General features: G+C 47.6%; 1 protein-coding gene across 2 annotated transcripts; it reads right to left on the bottom strand.

Moving 5' to 3' along the window:
• Window positions 1-7,223: 7,223 nt before the first annotated feature.
• On the bottom strand, window positions 7,224-17,941 carry LOC109568206 (serine protease 40-like). 2 transcript variants are annotated; one of them, XM_019973424.2, is made up of 5 exons: window positions 17,750-17,941; window positions 16,809-16,971; window positions 14,307-14,581; window positions 12,606-12,772; window positions 7,224-7,682 (listed from the first exon to the last, which is right to left on the bottom strand). In XM_019973424.2, exons 1-5 carry the CDS (start codon window positions 17,892-17,894, stop codon window positions 7,362-7,364), a joined length of 1,071 nt encoding a protein of 356 aa, XP_019828983.2. In that variant the 5' UTR covers window positions 17,895-17,941; the 3' UTR covers window positions 7,224-7,361. The 2 variants fall into 2 exon arrangements, with proteins under 2 accessions (XP_019828983.2, XP_070658607.1); XM_070802506.1 differs by lacking the exon at window positions 7,224-7,682 and adding an exon at window positions 11,801-11,926.
• Window positions 17,942-18,851: the final 910 nt, after the last annotated feature.

Here is an 18,851-nt window from a genome sequence, read left to right as displayed (position 1 = left end):
TTCACCGAAGCATGGTGATGGCATGTTTCAGCAAAACCAAGTGATGGCACAGAGGCCAATTACCACTGAGAGAAGACTTTCTTTACTTACACTTCCCAAAAGGAGGGGTCCTCTACCCCCACAAAGGGCCACATGATGAAGCACCAGTCTGGTCAGGAGACAGAAGCAAGGGTGAGAGGAAAGCATGGCCCAGAGTCTTTATTGTGTTTTCCATGGAAAAAGCAAAGCTGGCAGGAAAATAGCTTAGCAATGGCAAATGTGAATAAAGTTAGTGGGCTCTAGGCTACATTGGTGGTTTCCAGTTTTCTGCAGTGGTTTAGGGCAGGGGATATATTGGGTTGGAGTGTGAGAATTGGATAAAGTTAGCTGTTGTGGGTATGGACTTGGGATTGGTTGTTTGCAAATAAAAGGTATGTTCACAGTTGATTATTATTTCTCCCTGACCATGAAGGGCTCCCAACATGTCAAACCATAATGAAATATAGGACATTTAAAATATGATTCATATGGACTTGAGCTGCTGTATCAGTTCTTTCTGAGTCTCCAGACTGCTGGCACATCCTGCAGATTTTGGATTTTCAGTCTCTATAATGAACCAACTCCTTAAAACTAATCTCTCTATGTATATAGATAGATACATAGATATAGATATAGAAACATGCAGCTGTTCTCTGGAGAGCCCTGACTTCCTGTTGCGGATGTTTGCTGAGGCCCAGTTTTGACCTGCATATTAGAACACTCTTGCAGCAAAAACAACTTTGGATCTCCCATATTCTAATTATACTCTGATTGTAGGCTTTCTTCCAGAATTTGGTCTGGAAGATCCCAGCTTTCTTTCTACCTCTTTATGAAGATTTTATTTTAAATAAATTGATTCAAACTTTTAATTTCTTCCTTTTTATTTTTTGGCAGAAGAGTCAATCCAAATACTGTAGACCATCTGTGGCAGTTGCTTCTCCAGGGGCCCTCTCACCCCTCCCGCTGATCCTGGGATGGGGTGTCCCTCCAGTTGAACTCTTATACCCTCTTTCTTGTCTGTGGGGTGGGCTGGGAAGGTGTCAACAGGCTCCTATTTCCTCTGGCTGCACTTGGGGTCAGCTAATTGGGGGCCTTAGCTGAAGATTTGAGGAAGGAAATAAAATGGTCAGGGCATTTACTCTATGAAAACCCCCTTGTGAGGTTTCTTAGGCTTGCTATGTCCCTCAACTGCAGGTCTCCCGTTCTTTCAAGGCAGCTTCTCTGTGACCTTCCCATCAAGACCCACAAGACCTTGAGGTGGCAAAGTCTCTATTGCTGCTGCCTAGGGCGGGGTCCTGAACTGGGCCTTCTCTTTTCCTTGTACCGCAACCATAATACTATGGTAATCAGTTCTTTTGTAAATACACACTCTGCAGTTCACCCTCCCTCAGTGTGTGCCAGCTCCAAAGCCCATACTTTGAAATGTCCATTCAAGGTAATGATCACATTTTTCTCTCATCTGTGTTTATCCTTCTATTCACTCAATCTAGTGTGCTCTTTAATTCAACTACTATGTTATTCCTTGCTTTTTTGCTTGTTCCTGGGGAGAAAAGCAATGACAAACCTAGAGAGTGTATTAAAGCAGAGACATCATTTTGCCAGAAAAAGGTCTCTCTAGTCAAAGCTATGGTTTTTCCAGTAGTCATGTACAGATGTGAGAGTTAGACCATAAAGAAGGTTGAGAGTTAAAGAATTGATGCTTTTGAATTGTGCTGCTGGAGAAGACTCTTGAGAGTCCCTTGGGCAGCAAGGAGATCAAACCAGTAAATCCTAAAGGAAATTAACCCTGAATATTTATTTGAAGGACTGATGCTGAAGCTGAAGCTCCAATACTTTGGTCACCTGATAGGAAGAGTTGACTTACTGAAAAGACCTTGGTGCTGGGAAAGATTGAGGGCAGGAGGATAAGGGGGCAACAGAGAATGAGGTGGTTGGATGGCATCACTGACTCAATGGACATGAATTTGAGCAAATTCTGGGTGACAGTGAAGGACAGGGAAGCCTGGTGTTCAGAAGTCCATGGGGTCACAAAGATTTGGACATGACTTAGCAGCTGAACAACAATAAAAGTTATTCCTATAATTATTTTGACTTTGTTCTTTTCTGTGGTTCCTTTGTCTTGGGTCTTATTGTTAATAGTATTTTCTTATATCCATAAAGATATTCATTATGCCTATTAAACATTTTTAATCTGTCTTTTCCAACAAGTCTATTTCAAATACAGTAAGGCCCCTATGTATGAATGAGTTACATTCTGAGAGCATGTTCATAAGTCCAATTTGTTTGTAAGTACAACAAAGCCTAGGTACCCAACTGACACAATCGGCTACATCATAACTACAACAGGTTTATAATGTGCTTAGTTGCTCAGTTGTGTCCAACTCCTTGTGACCCCATGAACTGCAGCCTGCCAGGCTCCTCTGTCCATGGGGATTCTCCAGGCAAGAATATTGGAGTGGGCTGCCATTTCCTCCTCCAGGAGATCTTCCCAGACCAGGGATAGAACCAAGGTCTCCTGCATTGCAGGTGGATTCTTTGCTGTCTGAGCCACCAAGGAAGCCAGGTTTATAATAATACTTTTCACAAAAATAGTACATTAAAAATCACGAAAAAAAGAAAACATTTTTTAATCTTACAGTACAGTACCTTGAAAAGTACAGTGGTATACAGTACAACAGCTGGCAGACAGGTTGGCATCTAGTGAACAGGCAATAAGTGTTACTGACTGGAGGGGGGACAGGTTGGCCGATGGTAGAGGTGAAGGATTGTCAGTAACAAGAGACAATTGCACATGAGTGCAATCTCACTCATGCCTGACATTGATGGCACAGGTTCTGGTTCCTTGCTGGATTCAATTCTATCTACCCTCTTGAAAAAAATGATCCAGTGATACCTAGGTAGAAGCTCTTTTTTTTCTTGTCATAGATGACATGGTAGTCCTGGGTTGCATTCTAAACAGCTGCTGCAACCTTCATGTAGCATTCTACATTCGGGTCCTGCACCTCTCACACTAATGGTGCCTCCTCAAATAAATAAAATCCCCTTGCCATTTCCTGCATCATGAATCTCTTCAATTCTTCAGTTACCTCTTCTTTTTGTCTCTCTTCATCCTTTCTCTGGTAAAGTACACAAAAGCACAACCACTTGTAGAGAATGCACACACCAGACACATGAACTAACTTATGTGATTGGACATGTAAACACACATTCACATCATTGAAAGTTCATGACTTGAAGGTTCGTATGTAGTGGACTTTTTGTAACCTATAACATGCAGTCTGTTGTATTTCTCATGTGGGAGTCACATTCAGTGTGTAGCTGTGTGAACACGTGAGCTATTCCCCATGGTTAACAGCTACTCTGTCACTCTGGAACAGTGCACTGGAGAAGGACTGAGGTCCTAATGAGTTTAAGGAGAAGGGAGGGTGTCCCTAGAGCAGAGGGCCCCAGGCACCAAAGGGTCACTCTTACGCTTTCCTCAGTACTGGCTCTACTAGTCAGCTCCTATAGTCAGGGCTTCAGCTGAGAGCCTTAGAAGAAATTTCTATGGAAGGATCAAGTCTCCCTAGTAGCAATGCCTCTGTCTTTGGGGGTAGAAGTAAGGGGATGGAGGGCAAAAGCTCAAAGGTGGATGGTGGGACCTACACTCCTATTGACGTGGCCACCCTGAAGCACAGTGGCACCAGAGGAAGGTTATGCAGCATTTATCGTGAGGATGTGTGTGGGGTGTAGGAGCAGAGCATGTGGAGAGAGGCACTCTTCAAGTCAATCCTCTCACCTCCTTCCTTTATCCCCACCAGCTACAGATCACTCCAATTTCTCTGGTTTTTCTCTTGATTTTGGTTTCCGAAATCTACATTTTCTTGTCACCTCCCCAGCTCATCCAGGGTTGATTCTGGGGTGAGAGCCAGAAGCCTGTGGGAAGCTCCTGCTGGCACGGCTGGTGAAACCCACCTCAAGGGCCTTTCCCAGCCTGTCCCCCAGACCCAGAGTCAATTATCCTTACAGATCTGCCTTCCACTCTGCTCTCAGTTTTATTTGGGATCTTTCTTTGTCACTGACCAGAGGGAATTCTGAGCCACATTCGGGACAGTCAGTCCTGAGAGAGTCAGGGCCTGAAGAGTCTGTGAGAGGCCTTCAGTGAGAGGAGAACAGAGGTTTCCAAGCACTCTCCAGATGTCAGGGCTGGAATTCCTGTTCCACTATTGACCACTCAGGTGCCACAGACACATTACTTACCCAGGCTAAGCCTTGTGTCCTTAACTATAAAAAGTTGAAAGGTTGTTGCTGAGCCATGAAAGATGCCAGGATTTTTGGCCTCCAGAGGAGAGGATTTCAATCTGGGGCCAGTGATGAGGCTTGATCACGCAGAGCTTTTGTGTGATAAAGTTTTATTGAAGTATAAAAGAGACAGAGAAAGCTTCTGACATAGACATCAGAAAGGGGCAGAAAGAGTGTTCCCCTGCTAGTCTTTGGTAGGAAGTTATATATCTACTGCTGCTGCTGCTGCTGCTAAGTCGCTTCAGTTGTGTCCGACTCTGTGCGACCCCATAGACAGCAGCCCATCAGGCTCCCCCGTCCCTGGGATTCTCCAGGCAAGAACACTGGAGTGGGTTGCCATGTCCTTCTCCAATGCATGAAAGTGAAAAGGGAAAGTGAAGTCGCTCAGTCGTGTCTGACTCTAGCGACCCCATGGACTGCAGCCCACCAGGCTCCTCTGTCCATGGGATTTTCCAGGCAAGAGTACTGGAGTGGGGTGCCAGCGCCTTTTCCGTATAGCAGGCTGCTAATTAGAGAAAAGAAATGTCTCAAAACTCAGAGAGTGAGACCAGGCCCCTCACCCACAACATGCATTTTGAGAGAACACTGGCACAAGGTGAGCCATCCCGGCCATAAAATGATTGACATGAATGCTGACGAAGAAAGGCAGGTTTCTAAGCAAATACACAGTCTCATTAACATAGCTTAAGAGAACATTTGCATGAGTAAAGCACACTGGTTTGTCAAGGCAGTTCTGAGTCTCAGGCAGAACCAACTTGAAGAAAGACAGAGTCTAAGGTAAATACATAGTTCATTAACACAGCTTAAGAAAAACATTTCCATAAGAAAAAAGCATTGGTTAGCTCAAGGTTTGAGAAAAGTTAAATGTAAGTGGAACCAGGTGTCTTCATGGCAGCAAAGAATTTTAAAAGAAACCTCCTTTTAATTTTCTATAGAGAAGGGAAAAAAGTCTGACTTGTAGTTTGTTTCCTCCTGCCTTGAGAGAGAGAGAGAAAAAAACCCCAAAAAACATCTGACACTTGCAGCCTATTTCCTCCATTTGGAGACCCCTAGCCTTCCTGCCTGTTACCCTCTCAAAGTGACCAAACCTAGATAAATAATACTGTTGACTAAAAAGATGCACAATATGTGAGTTGCAAGTTAAATGATGTAGCCTGGGAGACAGTACCTCAGATAGCTCTGAGAGACTGCTCCAAAGAGGCAATGGAGAAAGGTAAACATATAAGATTTTGGTGAAGGGGGCATTCAATGCAATCAAGCACTTACTTTGCAAAAGGTTTTCTGCTAGTCAAGAGGAGCTGATGTCACCATGAAGGGATTTGGTGTTTTTCTAGATATGAAGAGATGCAAGGATTAAGGATCATAAAATCAGTTCCTGAAAATATCTAACTATCTGAAGACCTGTTCCACTAGTTTCCCTGGAGCACAGAGTGCCTCACTCTCCATCCTGAATTCCCCTCAGTAGGTGTTCAGCAGCAGCAGCAGCACAGGCTTCAATCTCCTCAGGGGCAGATGGCAAATGCTGTTGTTGTTGTTGTTTAGTTGTTGACAAAGGCTCTTGGCAAGTGCCAACTGGTAGTTGACAATACTGAGCATTGAACCTGATTCCAGGTAATAGGGAGGTGGGCTGGGATTGGGGTTTTGACTTTTCAGGTCTCCAGAGTGTCCAGATAATGTTTTTTAATCCCCTGAATTGGGGACCCAGGGAGCTTCAGAGAGAAGCAGTCACATCTCTCCATGCTCCAAACACAAACATGCTGTTGGACAGAAGTTTCCATGTTTGAGAAATCCAGCACAGCCAGCATGAGGCCTCTGTGCATTGAAAGAAAGGGACGTTTCCCAGGACCGTGGGTGGGACTGTGGGTGGTTGAGACGGCAGATCTCACCTGACCTCACTTGCATCTCGGTCCCAGCAGCCCTGCTCTGCTATCTATAACTTAGCCCACTGTCAGGGAGGTCTTTCTCACTTCCAGACACTTCTGAACTGGGAACAAAATCTGTGTTAGTGGAAGCAAGATTCTGGTGACCATGTGTGTGTGACTTCACCTGCTGTCACATGTTGGCAAGGGGGCAGGGCTATTTGGGTGACAACGGGTTTGGAAAGAATTTTCACAGACCACCTGATGGCACTTTGGACACAGTGGACTTGCAATGAATAGGGCTCTTCCCTGATCAACAAGGGTCCAGGCCGGGGGCTGTGGTTGTTCCTCTGAGAGCTCTGCTAACTGACTAAAATTCTGTGACCCAGATGTGCTTGCCAGGCACAGCTCAGGACATGGCTTATGGGCTTGGGGGTGGGCCACCAAGTCCTGGGTCAGCCCAACCTCAACCACTGCAGGGAACTGCAAGTCTACAGGGGGTTGGAGGTTGGGCCTCTGGAGACCATCAGAGGACAGGGCTGTGGGAACAGGGAAAACAGGCTGGAGCTGAGCCATGGAAGAGAGCTCTGACTGCTGACATGAGCCTGGTGGCCAAGGTCTCTTGCTCTTTACTTCAAATCAAGCCTTTCAAACACAGCCTCAGTGGCCTATCAGCTCAGGGAAGATCTTACACCTCTAGAGTGACTGCTATGCTGACTCTCAGTGATCTGCAGGCCCTGGGGCGTAACGTTTTGCCCCTGAGCTGTGCCAGCTCTTCTAGAAGACTCCTTGAGGAGGATTCAGCTCCAGATGAAGATCATCCACCTCTAGAGTGACTGCTATGCTGACTCTCCATGATCTGCAGGCCCTGGGGAGTAACGCTTTGTCCCTGAGCCCTGCCAGCTCTTTTGGTAGACTCACCAAGGGGTATTCAGCTCCAGATGTCCTGCCAGTCACTCAGTGCCCCTGTCTTTTCCCATCTCTGCCCACGGAGGAGCTCAAAGCACATTTGGGGTGGGGGTATGAGGTGGTTCTGATGACTCAGAAACAAGAGCAGAAGCTTCTTCCATTATTTTTATTTTATCAGGCTTGGAGCAGAGTCAGATTTAGGGAGGACTCAGAGTTGAACACATTTAAGTACAGCCAGTTGGCAAAAATGCAGATGGGCTTCTCAGAAGAGAGCCAGGGGGCCCCAGGTGTCTGTCAGAGCCCCATTGTCCAGAGGAAAATCAGCAGCAGGAGGAAGGTTTGTGAAGCCACAAGGACTAGGAAGTTCCTGGGCTTGTGGACATTGCCCAGAGAATTAAAGCTGAACAGAGCAGGAGGTTTCTCCTCAGGAGGAGCAGTTGAAGGGTCAGGATTGGGCGAGCTTTTCTGCTTCTCAGTGATCCATTGGTTGAAGTAGGAGACTTTGGTGAAGATGCCGGGGCCTATGGGCTTCTCACAGGGTGTGCTAAAGCTGGCCAGCCCCATCAGATACCAGGTGTCATTTAATTTGCAGACGAGGGGTCCCCCAGAATCGCCCTGAGGAAAGAGAGGGCATGAGTCATGCGGACCAACACGGAGATGGACAGGCATTGTTCAGAAAGTGTGAGGAGAACACAGTGGAGTTTAGAAGGCCTCATGGCTAGATGGGAATATGAGTGAGTTGTTATCAGAATTACATGGGCAGTTTGAAAGGTCCAGACACAGGGTTCCCACTGTAAACCGTCTAGATCAAAATCTCAAGGACGAGGCCTTAGAGCTCATTTCATATCTACAAGAAGAAACAGGGGCACCCCAGGCTCAGGATGTGAGTCCTCTTCCCTCCCAACTCCATGTGAGAGAAGGTACCCTCTAATGTCCTGAAGACTGGCTGTGGCAGGCCTGGAAGCTGCCAACTATCTGCTCAGCCTAGCACTGCATCCCAACCATCATTTTTGTTGTTCAGTCACTAAGTCATGTCCCACTCTTTGTGAGCCCCACAGACTGCAGCCTGCCAGGCTTCCCTGTCCGTCACTATCTCCTGGAGTTTACTCAGACTCATGTCTTTTGAGTCGGTGACACCTTCCAACCATCTCAAGCTCAATCATACCCTTCTCCTCCTGCCCTCAATCTTTCTCACTGTCAGGGTCTTTTCCAATGAGTCAGCTCTTTGCATCATGTGGCCAAATTATTGGACCTTCAACTTTAGCATTAGTCCTTCCAATGAATATTCAGGGGTGATTTCCTTAAGAATTGACTTGCTCTCCAAGGGACTCTCAAGTGTCTTTTCCAGCACTACTTTCAAAAGCATTAATTCTTTGTCCCTCAGCCTTTTTTATGGTCCAAATCTCACATCTGTACATGACCAATGGAGAAACCAAAGCCAGCTTGTTCACTGTCCTCTTTCACCCTCATCAAGCGGCTCTTTAGTTCAGCTTCATTTTTTGCCTTTACAGTGGTATCACCGGCTTATCTGAGGTTGTTAATAGTGGCAATCTTGATTCCAGCTTGTGATTCATCCAGCCTGGCATTTCACATGATGTATCCTGCATACAAGTTAAACAAGCAGGGTGACAATTTACAGCCTTGATGTATTCCTTTCCTAATTTTGAACCAGTCCGTTGTTCCATGTTCTGTTCTAACTATTGCTTCTTGACCTGCATATAGGTTTCTCAGGAGACAGGTAAGGTGATCTGGTAGTCCCATCTCTTTAAGAATTTTCCAGTTTGTTGTGATCCACACCATCAAAGGCTTTCTTGTAGTCAGTAAAGTATATGTTTTTCTGGAATTCCCTTGCTTTTTCTATGATCCAACAGATGTTGGCAATTTGATCTCTGGTTCCTCTGCCTTTTCTAAATCCAGCTTGAACATCTGGAAGTTCATGGTTCATGTACTGTTGAAGCCTGGCTTGGAGAATTTTCAACATTACTTTGCTAGTGTGTGAGATGAGTGCAATTGTGTGGTAGTTTGGCATTGCCTTTCTTTGGGATTGGAATGAAAACTGACCTTTTCCAGTCCTGTGGTCACTGCTGAGTTTTCCATATTTGCTGGCATATTGAGTGCAACACTTAAACAGCATCATCTTGAAGTTCTTGGTTCATGTACTGTTGAAGCCTAGCTTGAAGGATTTTGAGCATTGTTTGCTAGCCTATGAAATGAGCACATTTGAACATTCTTTGGCATTGCCTTTCTTTGGGATTGGAATGAAAACTGACCTTTTCCAGTCCTGTGGCCACTGCTGAGTTTTCCAAATTAGCTGGCATATAGAGTGCCAGCAAACAGCATCATTTTTTAGGGTTTGAAATATCTCAGCTGGAATTCCATCACATCTACATCTAACTGTGTTCATAGTGATGCTTCCTAAGGCCCACTTGACTTCTCACTCCAGGATGTCTGCCTCTAGGTGAGTGATCACACCATCATGGTTATCCAGATCATTAAGACCTTTTTTGTACAGTTCTTCTGTGTATTTTTTCACCTCTTCTTAATCTCTTCTGCTTTTGTTAGGTCCTCTCCATTTCTGTCCTTTATTGTGCGCATCTTTGCAGGATATGTTCCCTTGGTATTTCCAATTTTGTTGAAGAGATCTCTAGTCTTTCTCATTCTATTGCTTTCCTCTATTTCTTTGCATTATTCACTTAAGAAGGCTTTCTTTTCTCTCCTAGATATTCTTTGGAACTCTACATTCAATTGGGTATATCTTTCCCTTTCTGCTTTGCCTTTTTTTTCCCTTTCTTCAGCTAATTTTGAGGCCTCCTCAGACAGTCATTTTGCCTTCTTGCATTTCTTTTTCACAGGAGGCGAATTTACACATAGACATCACCAGATGGTCAATACTTAAACCATATAGATTACATTCCCTGCAGCCACAGATGGAAAAGCTCTGTACAGTCAGCAAAAGCAAAACCTGGAGCTGATGCTGGCCCACATCACTAGCTCCTTATTGCAAAATTGAGGCTTAAATTGAAGAAACTAGGGAAAACTACTAGGCCATTCAGGTATGACTTAAATACCTTATGATTATACAATCGAGGTGAAGAATAGACTCAAGGGATTGGATCTGGTAGACAGAGTGCCAGAATAACTATGGACAGGTTCGTGATATTGTACAGGAAGTGGTGATCCGAACCATTCCACCCGAGCTTTTAGATTTGATTTACTATGGTTTCTAGTTTTTCCTCAGTTTCTTGGTTAAACTTCTTTAGAAAATGCCAAACTGCTAGATGTGCTCAGAGGAAAAGAGGTGAGGCCTATGGCGAGGCTGGCAGGATGGCTGGAATTGAAAGGATTCCCAAGGGACTTCCAGGAGAATGTGAGGAACTTTGAGTGTGGGACGCCAAGACAGGAAGTCACCTGCCACTATGGGGCACAATGTTTCCATCTCACAGGGCAAAAAGTGGGACCAAGGAAACACAGCACGCCTCCGCCCTTCTGTATTCAGCACGTGTGTTCATCCAGAACATGAAGAGCACGTTCCGCAGGTGGGAGACAGGGTGACGATGCATGATGCGACGCGGACAGCATGTTCTCCATGGCTGCAGGCTCGGAGGTGACACGGAAGCGCCCAGAGGAGGGTCTGCAGAGAGCTCCTCTAAGCTAAGACTGCAGAGATGGGCAAGGCCTGACTCTGTGAGATGCAGGCAGAGGTGGCCTAGAGTGGCGAGCTCTGCCCCCAGCTCATCAGCCAGGAGCTGGAGGTGAAGGGAACACTGGAGGACACCCAGCAGGGAGGTGATGTGGCCTAAACTGGATTCTAAATGGATGGTAGGTTGGCTCTGGGGCTGGGTAGAACAGTCAATGGGAGGCCACGAAACTGCAGGGACACGATGAGGACACGACAGTGGCAGCAAGGGTAACGAAGATATGCAAGAAATGGTTGAGACTCAGAATCTGCCATACTGAGACTCTTCCTCTCTATCTACGGAAAGAATGGAGCAAGGCAAGAAAAGCAGGATGAGGATGAATGCTAAGGGGTGGTTCCTTGGTGGGCTGGTGTCGGGAGGAGGAGAAAGGGAGCAGGAGACACCGGAGGGGCCACCCTTAGAATCTGATGAAAAATGCTGCAGGCTGCACTGCTGAGTGGGTGTGGGAGGAAGTCTGATAGCGACGAGAAGCCCCAACAAGGCTGAGGCCTTTGGTTATCTTAATAAAAGCAGTGTGGGGGAATGGCAGGTGCTGATGTTTGATGAAGTGAGCTGAGGTGAGAAAGAGAAGTGAGCAAGCAAGAGAGGGCAAGTGCAGACATCCTGCGACGAACTCTGCTGGGAAGGCAGGCAGAGAATTAGGGCAGTGGGAAGAGGAGAGAAGGGTCATGTGGCATGTTTGAAGATGGCAGTGTGTTTCGGAGACAGAGAAAGCACTACAAAGAAGGTGTGGGAGGAGAGGAGAATGTGCGAGGAAGCTGGTGGGGGCACAGCCTCAGAGAAGGACATGGTTCTTATAAGGCTGACGTTGGCCATCCTCTGGCCTCTTCCCTTGCTGAACCTCAGTTCCCCCATCATAAACTAGAAGCACTGCACGGAGTGGGAGAAGGCATTGACAGAGCACACAAGCACTGCTGGATTCACAGCCCACAATTCAGTTTGAAATGAGGGCAAAATACTTGGATAGATACTACAGAAAGGCAATACACATATGAAAAAGACCTTGCCTTCATTATTCATCAGAGAAACACAAACTAAAAACACTCGCAATGGTTAAACCCAAAACGTGGACAGTGTGAAGTCCTGGCGGCCAACTGGAGCAGCCATTGTTGGTGGGAGTGCAAGTGTGTCCAAGCAGGGTGGAAGGCTGGTCTCCAGTATCTAGGAGAGATGAACATGTGCACATTTTATGGTGCGGTAATTCTATCCCTAGCATTATGCCCAACTAAAATATGAACCCTTGAACATTCAAACACATGCACAAGGATGCCATCTGCAAGGGTCTCAAGCAGAAACTACCCAAATGCCATCAACACGAGAATGGAAAAAGAAAACGATGGTATATTCACACAACACTAAGCAGGTAACGCTGCACAGCAGTATGACACATAACAGAAACTCCACACAGGACAAACAGAACTCACACACAGAATGGTGACTGAAGGGGGCTGAAAGCGTGCCCTGCGAGATTCCATTTATGTCCTGACAAACATTTATGTCCATTTACGCCAAGGCTACTCTGGGGTAAAAGGAAGGGGTATGAGGAAGCCCATTTGGATGCTGGTTACTTGAATGTGTCAATTTCTAAAAGACACATCCAATGATACACTTGTAAAGTATGCCCTTTTCTATGTATTCTAGCCTTCAACAAAGCTTCTAAAAGTTATAAAGGAAATGGAAGGAATGGACCAGCACCCTTTGAGGGCTTCTGTGCTTCAGCTCTGATGCATCAGGCTGGGGTGGGCCTGGGAAGAGGAAGTCACGGACTGGGAAAGGGCTCAGAGAAGACAGGAGAGGGGACAGAAGCCGCAGGAGAGGAGAAGCAGCCCGTGTCACTTACTCGGCAGACAGACTTTCCTGCGAGGAAGTCTGCAGCGCACAACATGCCGTCCTGTATAGCAATTGTTTGGTTGATCGTTTCTGGCGGTTTCAAAATCGATTCACAAAATGAATTATCCAAAAAGCCGACCTGTGCTTCCTGCAGTGTTCTGGGAGTAGGTAGGAGCTCTGCAGGTGAAGGGAGAGGGGTTCAGATGTGGGGTGGACCCTGAGAGAGACACTAGCTCGCTCCCTAACCTTCCTGCTAATAGAGATGCTGCCAGTTCTAGTTGCCAGGATCGGGGAAGCCTTCAGTGAAGATGAGGGGGAAGGATACCTTGCAGATGAAACAGCAAATGTGAGGAGCCCATGGTGGGGAGGATGAGGAGGGAAGTCATTGTGGCTGCAGTGGGTACACTAGGGGGTGAAAAAGATAAGGCAATATCATAGCCGACGAGTCTGGAGCAAGCAGGCCTCCTCACCAGGATGTGGAGCTTGGACTTCATTCTAAGCACACTAGGAAACCACAGAAGGGTCTGCTTATCTTTAAAATACAAGTAATCTGGCTGCCCTGTGGAAACAGAAGCGGAGGCATAAAGGGTGGAAGCTGGGTCCTGGCTAGGCCAAGGCATGGCAGTGCCTCGTGGTGCTTAGGCGGCTTGACAAATGAGGCATGGGTCTGCCTCTTAGAGGAGCGCATGTCTAGGGACACTGTCCATGCGGGCGCTACTTCTACATCTTGTCCACAGACCGGAGGCACCCTCCTGTGGCAGCACAGTGTGCTCCTATGCAGTGCTTGCCCCGTGTGCTTCACATGTCACAGGGCTGGCACAGGCCCAGCAACTGTACCCAGCAGAGGGTACGGAGAGGGAAGGACAGTTGACAGCTGGGAATCTCTTCAGTGTCAGCTGCTCCCTGTCCTGGTGGCTGCTCCAGCCTGTGACTTCCCTTCATGTCCCAACACCTACTGTCTTATCTGTCTTGGAGAATCTTTCTTGCTTTGCCAGTGGTCCTTACCAAGTGACAGCCCATTACAGAAGATGTCTTTGGAAATGGAGAGTTGGCTGTTCTCATGATGAGGCATTGTGACTGACGTTTGTGGCCAGGGGCAGGGATGCTGGCACTGGCCTGCACAGCAAACAAAGTCCTGGCCAAATGACTCCACTGAAATATGGTCTGCCAAACCATGACCCTACAAATCATGTCAAATTTACATTCCGCATTTTTTCACTCAATGTTATTATTTTTCTGAATCAAAGGCATTCACTCTAGCGCAAAATTCTCTCAGTCTAAAAATAAGCATGCCCAGCAAGCTGGCAGAATGGGTAAGCTTCACTTGAGTTAAAGGATGAGGGACATGAGATTCATTGATGTAAATGTTCTTAAGCCTTAAATGCTCCAACTTAACCTGCCTGGCCAGAAAGCAGGCCCACCTTCATTTCCTTACTGCTGCCCAAGCACCTCTACCTGCAGTGGAAGGTCAAGAGGTGTCCTGAAGGGGCTTGCCCAAACAGGACCAGGGAGTCAAGTTGGAATCCTGAGTAGCTGAGTCAAGGAGCTCAAGATCCTGGTTTTGAAATTAGAGATACTCAGGCTGTTTTGAACCATGGGCTGAAGGAAACTTGAAGCATGAGAAGGGCTGGAAGGGCCCCGCAGTGGTTACTGCAGTCCCCTCTCTCCCTCCTCAACCCTGGCTGTTTATGCCTGCCCTGCCCCCACTCACCTTGGTCATTGACCATCCCCCAGCCGGTTATCCAGCAGAGGATAAGATCGAGCAACTGGATATTAACTTCCGGGAGGCAGACGGTGCGGATGGAGTCAGAAAACTTTGCAGGCCGATACAGCTGCAAGAGAGTTATGTCACTCTCCTGGTAGTAGTGTTTGTTATAGTCAGCGTGGATGAAGAGTCGGTACACTGCTGCCAGCTGACTGTAGGAAGTAGGTTTTTCTAGTTGATAGTACCCCAGCAAGATTTTGTAGTCAGATGGCTTATGGGACCTGTTGTGGGAGGCTTAGTTACTACCCATATCCTCTGAGTGCTGGCCCATCATCCTTACCCTGGCTGCCTACCTCCCATCCCCTCCTCCTGGTGACACACCACCACTATTCCAAAGGATTTTTCCTCCTCCTTTCCTAATATTGAGGTAGGTTTGATTGCTGTCCATAGCCTCAGGATATTTGTCCTCTGAAAGTTTCTGATGGCTTATCCAGCATGTAATAGAATCAAAGGAGCAGAGAGTCTTTGTGCTGGAAAGAAACTTTGGATACACATCAAACTGTAACCCTTCAGTTTAGATGAGCAGTCCCTTGGACACAAGAAGGTTAAACCAGTCAGTCCAAAAGGAAATCAACCCTGAATATTCACGGGAAGGACTGATGTTAAAGCTGAAGCTCGAATAATTTGGCTACCAGGTACAAAGAGCTGACTCATTGGAAAAGACCCTGATGCTGGGAAAGATTGAGGGTAGCAGCAGAAGGGAATAACAGAGGATGAGATATTCGGATGGCATCACCAACTCAATGGACATGAGTTTGAGCAAGCTCTGGGAGATAGTGAAGGATAGGGAAGACTGGCATGCTGCAGTACATGGGTCCCAAAGAGTTGGACATGACTTAGTGCCTGAACAACAACAAACCGCACCCCCTACAGTTTGGATCAGCAGATACTTGGCTCATTCCCAGCTCTGACCAGAACACTTGGAAGTTCCCAGGGCCAGAAGTGATTCTCAGATTTCTCAGCCCAGAATGATGCATCCCTCTCCTGCCCAGTCCTCACACACTGTTTTCTCTACAGGCTGGTCCTCCTCTGTTGACAGGCACTCAACAAGTCTTTGAACAAATAAAGGAGTTCATGGAACTGAACTTCTCCTTGCTGTTGGAACATGAGCAACTTTATACCCATATGTCTTGTTTAGATTGTCTCCCTAACCAAACTCCTCCTACAAGGCCCCTCCAACTTCAAGCCCCTCATCTGACAGCACCCACAGACTTCCCTTAACAGTGGTTCAAGATCTACTTTCTTGCACATTCTGGCCTCCCATCCTGTATCACAGGAGTTGGGCTTGTGTCTCACTTTCCTGGTAGGATCAGAAACTTCAAGATGGGCTTTGCATCTCCAGTTCTGCCTCACTGGACCTCACATGGGGCCTGGCACCTAGGGGTGCTGAATGAATAAACAGAACCAAAGTAGAATCTCAAAGCCAGCTGATGCCAGCAGCTCTAGACTCCTGACTTGGAGGGTGACACTTTCCACCTGCTCCAGGTACCCATCAAGCCCAGGATGCACCTGAGGAGCAGCTCACTCTCTTGACTGCCCTGTCCCATTTCTCTGGACAGAGGCCATCTGCTTTATGCATCACTCTTCCTGTGGGGATGGTGGGGACCACAGCTCCTCTTAGACACATGCTTCAACAAAAGTGACAAGAAGAGCTGGATTCCAAGATGCCTCCAGAAAGAAACTTGCCAGTCTGTGGAAGTGGTCAGGACCCAGGGAAGCCTCTAGCAATTGTGCTGAAGATGGCCTGTGGATCGCCTGGTTGGAAGAAGGCAAAATGTTTGTCCACACCAGAACTTGATGGATGCCTGCAGCTCTGGCAAGCCTTGGGACTATGGTTCTAATACAGAGCCTGAAGCTTGTGCCTTGCATGTGACCAGAGACACTACACATCCACTGCTATTTTCACAAAAAGAAGGTAAAGCCAAGATCTTGTGGACTCTCTAGACCCGGGCAAGATGTAGAAATCAGAGTCCTTGTTGAGTGGGAACAATATCTAACTCCTAAGTTCAGGGAAGATAAAGAATAGACTGGAGGCACTTAAAATGGAAGTAAAGTCTACTTCCTAGTATTTACTGATCATCACAGAGTTAAATTTTCATTTAGCTATTTAACATGCATTACATGCAGCTGAGATAATGACAGCATCTTGGCAAGTATCACCAGAGTATGAAGGGGTGTCCCCAGAGGGAGAATGAGGCAAACAGCCCCTGTCCTGGGATTCAGACAGTCAGGAAACTGGAGTCTGGTGAGGATCAAGGATGGCCTTCCAGGGAGAGGGGACTTCGGAGTCAAAGGCAGGGGCAACTGCACACACAGAAACCCTGGGTGGCAGCAAAACATGATCAAAGCCTAAGAAAGAAAGACTAGGACAGCCTTCATCCCCTTCTGTCCTGCCCATCTGTGCTCCCTCCCCATCCCACCCAGCAGCAGGCTGTGGGGAAGACGTACATTTGGAAGCAGTGGGCAGCTGAGATCACCCAGTAGTCACTGATGAGGGAAGCTCCACAGATAAACATACCCTGGTAGAGAAGACCTGCTTGCCAAGGCCAGCGTTTGTCAACTGTATTCTTGCCACCAATGATCTTCCCAGTTACGGCAGTCTTCCCACATGCTGTAGAGACAGTCCCAGCCATGAGGCCTCTGTGTTATGGACACCAACTTTGGTGCCTCCAAAGGTCAGTATCCATAGGACCCAGGCCACCACAGCCCATCCTCCCGCTTCAAGCTGGAAAATCCAAGAGCCAGGGTGAAAGGATTTGGCTCACATGACAAAAAGCCACCTAACTTCACTGGCGATGGTGCTGCTCTGGAAGCAGCCTGTAGATCCGGAGAGGGCAAGAAGGGAGGCAGGTGCAGAGATGTTTATCAGCACACTAGCCAGGGCAGAGGTCCAGGTCGGGCAGTGGTCCAGACACTTTCCCAGACCTAGTTCACCTAACTAGCACACTGCTTTTGAAGTCCCAGAAACTGAAGCCTTCCAGGGTGATGCCACTGAGACGAAGTGGTGGCATCTCTTCTCACCCATCCTCATATTCTAGAGAGACTAGGGCCAAACAGAACATGCTCTGCTTGACAGTTCTCTCTCTCAAGCGGTACTTCCTCATTCTCCAAATGAAGAGAGTATGGGGGCCAACAAGGACAGGAAGTGCAGGCCGCTGGTCCTCGGACAGAGGACAATTGAAATCTAGCAGGAAGACCGAGCAGGGAAGTGGGCTATCACTTCCTCCACCTCTCATGCCCCACAGAGACTCAGGGACTCCAGAAACCAGTGGGCAGGTACAGGTCCTAACTGTCTACTGTCAGGGATGAGATGGGAACAGCGGGGAGCAGAGGGAGGGGACACATGAGGGCAAGCGACCTTGACCCCCTTCACCCTCCTGCTTACTCACATGACACGGCAGACACTGGTGGTCCATCTGTGGTCCCAGCCACCTTGGTGTGCGGCAGGAGTGAGTGCAGGCAGAGCAGGACAACAGCTAGCATGCAGGCTACCTTCCAGCCTGGCCCTAAGCCCTCGGCTGCCGTGATATCCATCCGGCCGGTCCTGCATCTGCGATCTGACTGAGCTGACCTCGGCTCGCGTGGGCCCCAGGGCATGCTGGGAAACCGTCTCCTTGTGCGGGCCACGCCCGTGACCTGGACCGGACAGCAGGCACGCGGTTGGAGAAGCAGCCTGCCATGGGTGTCTGGAGGTCGTAGCCCCTGGTCCCTGGACGGTAGTCATCGCTGGGAGTCCCTAGCTTGATGGGGGGCAGCAGAGGGCACATGGAGAAGGCAATGGCACCCCACTCCAGTACTCTTGCCTGGAAAATCCCATAGATGGAGGAGCCTGGTGGGCTGCAGTCCATGGGGTCGCTAAGAGTTGGACACGACTGAGCGACTTCATTTTCACTTCTCACTTGCATGCATTGGAGAAGGAAATGGCAACCCACTTCAGTGTTCTTGCCTGGAGAATCCCAGGGACGGGGCTGCCGTCTATGGGGTCGTGCAGAGTCGGACACGACTGAAGCAACTTAGCAGCAGCAGCAGCAGCAGAGGGCACATAGGATCCCTCTCCAGTGACCCCATTTAGCTGGGGAGTCATCATGACAGCTATGGCAATATGCCAAGGAATATATACTAATGCTCAAAGGAATATGTACTATGAATATACACAAGGAATAGATACTAAAGCTCAGAGGAATATATACTGGGAATATATACAAGGAATATATACCAATGCTCAAAGGTCAGGTGCTTCTATAAGTGTCATCAAATGTGGCCAACTTGCTTTCAAGATCCAGTGGATTTTGCACTCATCTGTTCCTCCATCTCCCACTCCCCATGTGATCAGGTCAGGGCCACCAAAGGTAATATCCCTTTCTTAATCTCACTTGGTATTATACAACATGACATAATCATGGGATGGATAATCACAGGTCTTTCCCCACCTAGCAAGAGAGAATTATACAAGAGTATGAGTCTTTAGGGGGTCCAACCGCTGACCTCTAA

The sequence above is a fragment of the Bos indicus genome, chromosome 14 (assembly GCF_029378745.1).
Source record: "Bos indicus isolate NIAB-ARS_2022 breed Sahiwal x Tharparkar chromosome 14, NIAB-ARS_B.indTharparkar_mat_pri_1.0, whole genome shotgun sequence".
NCBI lineage: Eukaryota > Metazoa > Chordata > Mammalia > Artiodactyla > Bovidae > Bos > Bos indicus.
Note: the sequence above shows the minus strand (reverse complement) of the source record. Positions and strands in the feature narration are given on the sequence as shown.

Excerpts from the sequence above, each read along its gene's own strand:
- LOC109568206 (XM_019973424.2), bottom strand. The coding sequence starts at position 17,894 with ATGGATATCACGGCAGCCGAGGGCTTAGGGCCAGGCTGGAAGGTAGCC. Across the intron at positions 14,582-16,808 it reads GCTGCCCACTGCTTCCAAAT|GTCCCATAAGCCATCTGACT; the intron begins GTACGTCTTCCC and ends CTCCCACAACAG. Across the intron at positions 12,773-14,306 it reads GGGGATGGTCAATGACCAAG|AGCTCCTACCTACTCCCAGA; the intron begins GTGAGTGGGGGC and ends CTTCACCTGCAG.